The following is a 12,053-nucleotide window of genomic DNA, read 5'->3' on the forward strand; positions in this document are numbered from 1 at the left end:
ACAAGGAAGTACCCACTTGAGGATGAGGATAGTGAGGCAGATCCAGAGGCCTCAGAGGATGACTATACTGATTGATCTGATGAGAAGCTGGACAGGCACAGCGTGAAGACATGGGGCAGAGACAAGAAGGTGACCTGGATTCAGTGCTACAGCTAGACTGCTAAGGCATGGCTTAAATATCATGCAAGGGTGCCAGCTCCTTACCACACATTTCTGAGGAGGCCATCCCATGACCCCAAGGATGGTTCATAACCTCTAATGAGGTTTGCTGCTCTCACCATCTACCATATGGTACTGAAGAGGCTTGCACCCTTTGGAAAACATGAAGGACATTCAGGCCATTGAAACAAAATCTAGATTTATATTTTCCATAGTTGCAAGAAAGGAACATAATTTTACTGTCACACAAAAATAACCCAGTACACTGATAGAATGTCACCGGTGAAAACCCCATCTTTTGCTCAGAGTGCCAACATCATAGCTGCAAATACCAGTGTGTAAATGGGATTGCAGGGTTTTACAGTAATCCAATTATCTATCCTCCAGCAGATTGTTAGGATTGGGAAATGACTTCCTGTTAGAGAGATAGTGGCATCCTCTCTCAAAATGATAAAATTTGTCCTCCCTACCACTGTCACTGTGTCAATGCCCTTGATGTTGCTCATAAGCCATCCAGGTCAGAGTTCTAATCCTACAGAACCTGAGTCACCTCCCTTATGCAATAGTGGATGACCAGCTGGAAGTAGCCAGACACATAAAACTTCCTGGCCACAGTCACCTACATAGCCACTTGTGATGTTGACCTCACCCTTTTATGAAGCTATAATTTGGCTACAAAGGTAGCAGATTTCAGTGATGCACCCACTGAAGCAGCAGTGTGTATTGTACTGCTCAACACTGAGGTTCAGATGGCAGAATTGCATCACTGAGGATCCTGGGAAGATATGGCCTCTTGCTAAGAGCCCTTTTCCCCTTCCTCCTGTTCCTCCTTCAAGAAACTCCCCCACCTGTGTCACCTCTGTTCATTCTTCCTGTCATTCTACAGGAAAAGAGGGATAATAACTTTTTAAAGATATATTTGTTCACAGGATGTAGGCATCATTGGCTAGACCAGCATTTATTGCCACTCCTAGTTGCCCTTGTGAAGGTGGTGTTGGACTGCCTTCTTGAAACACTGCAGTCCATCTGGTATTGATGCATACTTATACCCATGTCTGGGAGCATAACTTGAACTCAGAACCAACGCCTTCACTATATGCCACACCACTTCCTGAAGACCTCAGCACAAACAATCAAAAGCTTCTATTAACTCAATAACAACCAATAAAAATCAATCAGCAATTAACATGAAAGTAATTGATGATCACTTTAAATAGCATCTCTAAGTGGAACTCCCTGTTTCTGAATTCATGTTCAGCTGTGCAAGGTTAAGAGAGGATTTTAGCTGGAACTTGCATGTCAAAAATGCCACTGCTGACATAAAGTTGACGTTACGTACTGACTGACATCATAAACTGCCATCTCTGCATAGTTCCAGTGCAGGCTCCCAGTGATGACACACAGCCTTTTCCAAAAAGACATCAGTCGTGGACCACAACAGATGTGAATGCATGTCGTACAATGCTACTTTATATGCAAAATGTGACCCATAGCACTGAGTATATGGGTGCTATAGAACTGAATCGTGCAGCCATTAATTTTAAACCTAATCTTTAACTCTTAAAATGGAGATGACAATAGCCTTTTTCAGTAAGGCAACAATGAAAACATGTTTTGTTTGGATTAAAAAGAAACTCCGCATCATTTTCATCTTGGTAATTTCATTAATTTGTGATGAAATTATGAATCTCGATACAGCAATAATACAGTAAACAATGCCATTCACATGCTATGTAAGTGCAAGACACTTCCCACATAAACAGGCAGTTGCTTTTATTAGTATTGCATGTTTGAAGACAAAAATACAATGATCCTGCTATTTTAAAGTAAGAATACTTATTTATTTGGACACTAAAACTTTGCTGATGGAATTTTTTTCTTCTTTTTTAGGTGACAGTACTAAGTTTGAACTGTTGCAATATTGTTCTTCAGGTATTGCCATCATTCTTTACAAACATGTTTTATAAAGCAATTGCAATTTATTCACAATTCAATTTGTTTTATTTCCTGTTTACTTACTCACCAAAATGGGACAAGTCACTTGATCTTGCTGTACATTAACATTGTATTTGTTACTTTTTCCAGCATAAATTATATATGATGTCAGTCCATAGTTGTACCCTGTAATTTTAAAAATTATTCTCTGTTGCAGAAGTCGCACTGACCATTTTTATAGCAGAGTGCATGTAAAGATCACAAAAATAAGTACTTCTGTGTGACTATTCCAGGTTATCTTGCATGAAGTGCTTCTTGTCATCATCTCTGAACTTGCCTTTTGCTAAATTATATCTAAATCCCCTTGTGCTATGATTAAACTGAAATTTAAATAATGATCTATATTAATACTTGTACTTATTATCACTCTTTTCGGTGCTGATGAATATGAGAATGAGTATTACAAATTTGGATCCTGCCTTAGATGTTCACTTGAATACAGCTGTGCTAGTATTCACTGTAGGCACAATGAGTGTCTTACATTTGGGTATTTGCCTATATTGCCCAATATCTAACTATGCAATAGCATAATCCATTGGGTATAAAAATAGAATAACTTCAAAACAATTAACATGCTGTTTATCCATGAATCATAGACTCACAGTGTGATACTGTACAAAAGGAAACCATTCAGACCGTCAGGCATGCAATAGAGCTGACTAATTAATCTTAGTCCCATGCTTTTTACCCATAACTGTTATTTTTTCCTTTGAAGTATTTACCCAATTATCTATTGAATCTTGCCATTGAATATTCTACCACCTTTTCATGCAAGCATACAAACATATGAAACAGGAGAAGAAGTTGGCTATTCTACCCCTTGAGCCTGCTTATCACTTAATAAGATTATGGCTTCTCTGTTTACGTTTCAAATCTGACATTCCCATCTACCTGCAATAACCTTTAATTCCCTCACGTAACAAGAATCTATCTATCTCTGCCTTAAAAATATTCAATGACCCTACCTCCACCACCTTTTAAGCCAGAGAGTTCCAGAGTCGCACAACCTTCCAAGGGAAAATTTTTCTCCTCATCTCTGTCCAAACGTCTAATTATAAAATAGTGTCCCCTAGTTCTGAACTCACCCACAAGAGGAAGCATCCTTTCCGTGTCCACCTTATCGAGGTCATTCAGAATCTTATATATTTCAATCAAGTCAGCCCCACTCTTGTAATCTCCTACAGAAACAAGCCCAGCATGTCCAACCTATCCTCATAATACAACCCGCTCATTCCAGTTATCAATCTAGTAGACCTCCTCTGAATCACCTCCAATGCATTTACTTTCGCTGTGTCAAAATCCTGGAACTCTCTGTCTAACAGCATGGTGGATGTACTGACATCTCAGCAACTGCAGCGGTTCAAGAAGACAGCTCACCACCATCTTCTCAAGGGCAACTAGAGATGGGTGATAAATGCTGGCCTAGCCAGTGACACCACATCCTATAAATGAATTAAAAATAAAATTATTCCTTAAATAAGCAAATCAAAGCTGCACCCAGTATTCAAGATGTGGTCTCATCAATGTCCTATATATCTGAAAGATAACATCCTTATTTTTATATTCAATTCCTTTTGTAATAAATGATAGCATTCCATTAGCTTTCTTGATTATGTGCTGTACCAGCATATTAACATTTTCTATCTCGTGCACTAGAACACCTAGATCCCTTTGCATCTTAGAATTCTATAATTGTTCTCTATTCAAGTAATACTCTGATCTTTTATTCTTTCTACCTAACTGAACAACTTAACATTTTCCATATTATACTCTATATGCCACATTTTTGCCCACTCACTCAACCTATGTATATCCATCTTCAATCTCCTTGTGCCCTCTTCACAACATACTTCTCTACCTATCTTTGCATCATTTACAAGCTTAGCTACCGTGCCTTCACTTCCCTCACCTAAGTCATCGATATAAAGTGTGAAAAGTTGAGGTGCCAGCACAAACCTCTGCAGGAATCTATTCATTAAAGACCCATTTATGCGTATCCTCAGCCAGCCAATCTTCTATTCATGTTAACATGTTATCCCTTACACCATAAGCTTTTATTTTCCACACAACCTTTGATGTGGCACCTTATCAAATGTATTCTAGAAATCCAAGTATAGTACATCACTGGTTCTCCTTTATCTACAGCACATGTTACCCCTTCAAAGATTTCCAATAAATTGGTTAAACATGATTTGCCTTTCACAAAAGATGTGCTGAGAAAGCAGAATTATGTACTTGAGACTTAGGCAGGTGTTGAAGCAATGCAGACCCAAATTAGAAATGTTGTACAGTTGAAGTCCTACACCATCCAACATAAATTAAAACATTTATTTTCTTTAATCATTAATCTACTGTTGCATGTTGTGCTCATATAGGATGGAATGTTCTCCACTTAAAATATATTTGCTCATTGGGACTATTTTAGCATTTGTACTCCAATGCGAAAAAACAGTTTGGACCAGTATTCTTATTTCCCAATTTTTAGGGGTGTTCCATTTTGAGGTAAGACCAGTTCAGACCAAATATAGAGTTCCTGGTTTTTACTGTTTCTCCCCCTTTTCCCTGCTCACATCAGCAATCAGTTATCAGGCACAATCTTTTAACAGGCTGGCTCTGCATATGGCCTCCAGTTCGGAACACCGGGTGGGCACAGAATTGGGAGGGTCATTCAGAGCAGCCAAAAGAAATGGCAGCCAGCAACAACACTGAGAATGTTGTGGCTTGCTCGAGTAGAGTAAAGGGCAGCATGAGATGGCAAGATTGATGCTGGAACTAGCAGCCACATCCTGTCACCCAGCATGATACAGTCGATCCATCTACAGGAGAAATGTTTCCAACTGAAAGCATTTTTCACTGGTCCTGTTGCAAAGAACAATGCGGCTCCTTTAAAGTAACATCAGCATATCCTTGCCATGATGCACTGACCACCCATACTGCTCTCGTCTACTGTAAGCTGAGAAGCAGCAGATACAGTCAAGAGCCATGAGGTGTTTGGAAAATATAACTGAAGTCACAAAATAGGGTGACTTGATCTTTCAACTGCCTTAATTAGCTGCTCATTGCCGCTAGGGCCAGGTAGTGAGCCACAGGCATTTGATAAGGTGCTGCAAAAAAGATTAATACATGAAGTAAGATCACATGGGATTTATAAGCTTGGTAAAGGATTGGTTAACCAACAGAAAACAGGGAATCGGGATAAATGGGTCTTTTTCTGTTTGGCAAGATGTAACTAGTGGGGTGCCACAGGGTTTGATCTTCAGGCCCCAAGTATTTACAATTTATGTTAATGACTTGGATGCAGGGATAGATGGCACTATCACCACATTTGCAGTGGAATTTGTGTGTCATAAGTTGCGATAAAGGAATAAGAAATTTACAAATGGATATGGATAGGTTAGATGAGGGGGCCAAAATGTGGCAGAGTGAGTTTAATGTCGATAACTGTAAGGTTTTTGTATACATTTTGATCAGAAAAATACAAAGACAAATTATTATCTAAATGGAGGGAAACTTCGGAGTGCTGCAGTGCAGAGAGATTTGGGTGACCTTATGCATAAATCACAAGAAGCTAGTATGCAGGTACATGAGATAATAAGGAAGGCAAATTCAGTTTTGACATTCATTGCTAAAGGAATATAATATAAAAGTAGTAAAGTGTTGCAGCTACTATATAAGGTATTATGAAACTGAACCTGGAGTAATGTGTACAGTTTTGATCCCCTTACTTGAGGAGGGATGTAGTTGCATTGGAGGCAGTTCAGAGGAGGTTCACTAGATTGAGATGAAAGGTTTGTCTCATGAAGAGAGAGTGAGCAGTTTAGGCCTATACTCTTTTAGAACAATGAGAGGAGATCTAGTTGAGGTATACAAGATAATAAAGGGATTGACAAGGTAGACATAGGGAGGATGTTTCCTCCTATGGGGGAAATCTAGACCAAGGGGTCATAGTTTTAGGATAAGGCGTAACAGATTTAAAACAGAAATGAGGAGAAATTGTCGCAAATGGGCACGAATCTGTGGAATTCACTACCCCACAGCGTAGTAGATGCCAGGACAATGAGTAAATTTAAGGAAGATTTAGACAAGATTCTTAATTAGTAATGGGTTTAAGGGTCATGGAGAATGGGCAGGAAAGTGGAGTTGAGGCCAAGATGAAATCAGCAGAGCATGCTCAAGGGGCTGAATTGCCTACTTCTGCTCAAGGGAGGTGTAAGCCAGCCTGATACACGTTCAGAATTTCTCCACGCCGGCTTCAAAATTGCTTTCATTGGACTGGGGAAAAATCTGACCACATTGGCAAAATTAATAAAGTGCACCAAAACTTTTAATTTGTGTTGCATGTTTTTCTTGATTTTTCTTTGTAAGGATAAATTGGTAAGCTGGTACTCAGAACTGGTGGGAGTCACATCAGAAGATGTCAGGTATGGGTGGCATTTTCTGGCCCTTCATACCAGTGGGGTCAGAGGCCAATGGTGAACTGCCTCTGCTGCCTGAAATCCCGCCAGTCAATTTTCACCCATCAATATGTGATACTGATTGGGTGCTGGCTGTGGACAAGGCCTCACTACTTATATAAACATTAATCTATGGGAGAGGTGGCTACAATCATGTACACTTTTCTTTATCAGTTATAAGCTTTTGATTGCAGTGTTTTTGCCAAGTGCTCACATATTTGTTGTTTGTATATTCATGTAGGGAATTAATTGTATCTGATTCTCATAGTTGGTTAACTTGATAGTTTCAGTTGATTGGCTTTAACTGTAATAGGATATGTGACCCAGTATTTATGCCACTTAACTGCACCTTAATTCCCAATTGCATAGTGTGAATTGGCACAAAATACCTTTACCAATTAAAAAGACAAGGGCAGCAGATTCATGATAACACAATCATCTGCAGGTTCCACCATCCCTGCCTTCCCACCCCCAAGTCATACACTGTCCTGACTTGGAACTATATTGCTGTTCCTCCACTATCACTGGGTCAAAGCCTGTGAAGTCCCCCATGTCCTAGTAGCACCATGGGTGTACCTGCGCTACATGGACTTCAGTGCTTCAAAAAGGTGGCTTACCACCACTTTCACAATGGCAATTAGGATGGACAATGAATACTCATCTTGCCACAGATGCTGAATACCATGAATGGCAAATAAAACTGTCCAACTTTGGATATTGACCTGAATTTCCATTTATAATTTTAGAGGGAGAAATTTGCTCATGTGGTGCTTTCTATTGTGACCACATAAGCCAGAGTAGGGAGCATCACAGGTTGCATAGGTTTCTTCAATAATATCAATGATGAATGCCTAACAGTCCACACAGATATCAGCCTTTGGTACTGCATATGCTTCTTTGTAACGGGACTGGAGTTTCCCCACCTTACACAGGATGTAAGCAGTGACAAATATGTGATAGCAAACAGAAATGAGGGGGATTACGTAAGATCAAACTTTTAGAAGAAATCACTATTCCAAATTACAATACCCTGCCTCTATCTTTAATTTCTGAATATGCAATTACGTTGCATTAGTTTAGCTTTTATGTCATTTAAGTTCCTGTGATTCAAAACTTTTCTGGTAAATATTGCAAATTTTATTTTGCGATGCATTTGAACATTTGATTGCAGAGGACCCTGGGAGTAAGTTATGTGGCTTATTTACTTACATAATGACTGATGGTATTTTCATCTTTTTTATTTATAGTGGATGAAGTCTTAGCAAAATATGAAGACAACACCAGAAACTTTTTGTTCCCTGAACCAAAGTTGACTCCCTCGTACCCTGGAGTGGATAGAGAAGTGCTGATGAAAAGATGCACACCAGCTTTTGTAAGATAACATTTTTATTTGATAGCATTCAGAATTTAGTGATTGGTTTGTTATTGTGTTTTTATTATACTTTGTGCATTATAAAGTTAAGTAATTTCATACTTAAAAAATTGCATTTGTATTGCTATGAACTAGCGTTATACTTTGACTCTCAGCCACAACTGTGGATAAATGTAGCAATACCCGAAATTCAAAAGCTAAACAGCACGACAAGACTAAAGCCAGGAAACTGCAATAGTACCAAAACCAGTCTGATATGAGTGTCACAGTTTCAAGAGGGGCAAGGGATCCTTTGAAAAAGCTCTACACCGGATTGATTAGGCACATGAATCCTACATTTAATTAGTCAGCTTGTAGTGTGTGAGCAGCGTCCCACATGTGTAATAGCTATTTGGCATGTGTGCTTATGTGAGCGGCTGTATTAAAATTAGAACAACTTGGGATACCTCTGCTCTATGTCTCCTGATATCTATAACAGAGGAGGAAGCCATTTACTCCATGTACCTAAATTAGATACATAAAATATAGGGAACAGTAGTGGAAACAAGATATTGAAACTGGTTGAAATGCTAACTTCCAGTTTGGGCATTTGCGCATCTGTCAAGTTTAATAGAGGGGAGAGGGAGGTGAGGGGAAGGAAGCAGGCGGCACGCACACAAGGGAGGATGGGAATGGAGAGTGGACAGAAAGGGAGGGGGAAAAGAGGGGAGGGGAGGGGAAGTGGGAGGGGAGGGGAGGGGAAGTGGGAGGGGAGGGGAAGTGGGAGGGGAGGGGAGGGGAAAGGGGCAGAAGGCCTTTCAACTGGTTTCAATATCTTGAGACAAGAGGGGAGGTGGAGGGAGGTAATGGAGGAAAGAAGAGGAAGGAAAAGGAGGAAGAGGGAAAAAGTAGTTTCAAGGGAAGAAGATGGTTTTGGGGGAAGGGCATAAGTGGGAGAGAGAGAAAGGTTGGGTGGGGATATGCAGGATGCGGAGTGTGACCGTACTCATTGCATGCATAATCAGCTGGGCATTAGAAAAAATTTGTCTGCATTTAGTTACCTTTTGTTGTGATCACTGCAGGGTGGTAATTGATGACAGTGATGTCTGTTAACTATAACTTGTCATCGCAAATATGTTTCAGTGTAAAAATGATAGCCAGATTGGTCAGTTGTGAGTGCAAATGAAATAAAATGCTAACCAGGTGATTGTTTGTGTGTGCAAATGGTATAGAATTTGGACAAAATTATAACAATTGAGAACAATTGACATCAAGTGATGGCAAAATGATTGCAATGGAGTGCAGTTAATGTCAGATGAAAGCTGTTGAAAGTAAATGATGTCAAATGATATGAAAGGTTTTGGGTAGGGAAAAGCCTTCATGCTTAATATCTTTCCTGTTCAGGCTACCACAAAGATTTTGCTGGCTCCTGAAAGCTACTGCATCTTTCACTCATGAAACTTTTGTCCCTTTCCTTCACAATTACATAGGCGACTCTTCAAGATCAACTGCCCTGGTGGAATTGCTAGCTTGCATTACTCCATTGGAAACAAATTTCACACTACCAGCACATAAATGAGACCCAGTCCTTAAAAATGGCTGAGGCCCTTCTGTAATGAAACAAATACTTATTTTGGAGGTTGGAAACTTAAGTTCCCAGTGAGCCTCAAGCTTTCTGTGCATGAGCTGGCTGGGAGTGGCTGCATATATTCAGTTGGTGTCTTTTACTAACTTTAGATCAGGAACCTGGGTCCCCTGTGCAAGTGCTGTCCGGGAAGTGACTGTGCACATGTGTAGCTCATATGTTTCCACACCTCCAGGCCGTGAATCCGCCCTGTGTGCTTGCGCAGAAGCCAGGAAGAACAAACAGTGTGAAAAGCAGGTCTAGTGACTTGAACAGGAATGCCATATCAGAGCAGATATCCCAGGGATCAGAACACAGGGAAGGGAAGAGAGAAAGATCCCTGAAGAAAGTCCCAAGCAAGGAAAAAGACAGGGAGCAGACAGAGGCTCCAGAAGTCAGGATGAAAGAAAGGAGCAGCGCAACACAGCCCAAATTAAAGAGCGAGCTGCAAACAGCAGATTTGAAGGGAATTTGATTGGAAAGAATCCCTTAAGGGCAGTGTGGTAGCACAGTGGTTAGCAACTGTCTCTCAGTGCCAGGGACCCAGGTTCGATTCCAGCCTTCGGTGACTGTCTATGTGGAGTTTGCACGTTCTCCCTGCGTCTGTGTGGGTTTCCTCCAGGTGCTCCAGTTTTCTCCCACACTCCAAAGATATGCGGGTTAGCTGGATTAGCCATGCTAAATAGCCCCTTAGTGTCAGTGGGATTAGCAGGGTAAATATTTGGATTACGGGGATAGGGCCTGGGTGGGATTGTGGTCAGTGCAGGCTCAAAGGCCCGAATGGCCACCTTCTGCACTGTAGGGATTCTATAAGATGCAACCAGCTGGAAGTTGGTGACTCCTTACTACAACCCTTTTGGAGCAGCAATGTTCTGTTTGGCATAGCCAAAGATTTGAAATAGTGCTTGGAAGATGAGGTTTGAGGTTGATCAGAAAACCAGGAATCTCGGAAAGGGGGGATCTATAAGCCATTCAAATAGGAGTGACATTTGGGGAAAATTCCAAGGAGATTTCTTCAAATATGGGGATTGGAAACTTTTTTTCTTCATACTTTGAATGTTGGCATTGCTGGCTAGGCCACAATGTATTGCGCATCTCTAATTTCCCTTCACAAGGTGGTGATGAGCTGCCTTCTTGATCTGCTATAGTCCCTGTCATGTAGTGCTGTTAGGGAGGAAGTTTTAGGATTTTGACCCAGTGATAGCAAAGGAATGGTGATATATTTCCAAGTCAGGATGGTGAGTGTCCTTGATGGAAACTTCCAGATGGCAATGTTCCCATGAGTCCACTGCCCTTGTCCTTCTAGATGGTAGTGGTCACAGTTTGAAAGGAGTTGTCTAAAGAGCTTTGGTAAGCTTCTACAGTGCATCTTGTAGAGGGTGCACACTGTTTCCACTGTGCATCAGTGGTGGAGGGAGTGAATATTTGTTGATGGGATACCAATCAAGCATGCTACTTTGTCTTGGATACCATCAAGTTTTTTGAGTGTGGTTGGAGCTGCACTTGACCAGCAAAGTGCACAGAATTCATCACACTCATATCTTTTGCCTTATAGATGATGGACAGGCTTTGGGGAGTCATGAAGTGAGCAAATCTGCACAGAATTTCTAGTCTCGCTATCATTGAGTCAAAATCCTAGAACTCCCTCCACCACAAGGACTGTAGCAGTTCAGGAAGGCAGCTCATCACCATCTTGTGAAGGGAAATTAGAGATGCGCAATACATTTGTGGCCTAGCCAGCAATATCCACATTCAAGGTATGAATAAAAAAATTCCAATCTCCATATTTGAAGAAATTTCCTTGGAATTCTCCCCAAATGTCATTCCTATTTGGATGGCTTCAAAAGGTATTCCTTTTTGATCCCGCCTTTTGAGATTCCTGGATTGCAGTCACAGTATTTTGTATGGTTAGTGGTGAGGATGGGTTGGGGAGGTGGAAAGAGAGAAGCATTATCGGCAATGAGTACTCCTGACATAGTGGAAGAAAGTGTCTACCCTGAGGACAAATTCATCAGCAGACTCCTGGAAATTTATTCAGCACCTTTCCTCCTCAGTTTCTAAAATCAAATGTTAGGATATAGGATCTGACTTGTCCAGTATTAACATGAGCTGGGATCATGACACCAACACTTCCTATTTCAAACTGGCTTTCCAAGTAATGGTTCCAATAAACTGTGTCCATAATTCAGCCCCAGTGTTTACTGCTATATTACATATAGCATGACAGTAAAATGTGTTGTTGATAACAAATAATTTGATGAGTCCACCCTACCAGCAGAGAGCCTCATCCACCAGCGACATCTTCTTAGAAATTCAAGCATATTCTTCCCCAAAAATTCCCACCATTTTGGCCAGAAAATTGTGAGCACTATGCATACATCTCTGCTGTGCACGCCTACGGTTGAGGCTTCCCATTGCAGCACATGTATTTTTACAAGTATTAGATTGTACAACATACCTCCATTCTACA

General features: G+C 40.7%; 1 protein-coding gene across 1 annotated transcript in view; it reads left to right on the forward strand.

Annotated features, from left to right (window-relative positions):
* The window catches only part of LOC145343426 (spermatogenesis-associated protein 6-like), a 69,407-nt gene that overhangs the window by 18,121 nt on the left and 39,233 nt on the right, over positions 1–12,053 (forward strand). The window contains exons 4-5 of the mRNA XM_080189654.1: positions 2,050–2,091; positions 7,856–7,980. Of these exons, the coding sequence (XP_080045780.1) occupies positions 2,050–2,091; positions 7,856–7,980 (167 nt within the window). The remainder of the gene's footprint in view (positions 1–2,049; positions 2,092–7,855; positions 7,981–12,053) is intronic.

Source organism: Carcharhinus amblyrhynchos, chromosome 5, assembly GCF_965287045.1.
Source record: "Carcharhinus amblyrhynchos chromosome 5, sCarAmb.v2.hapA, whole genome shotgun sequence".
In the NCBI taxonomy this organism is placed as follows: Eukaryota; Metazoa; Chordata; class Chondrichthyes; order Carcharhiniformes; family Carcharhinidae; genus Carcharhinus; species Carcharhinus amblyrhynchos.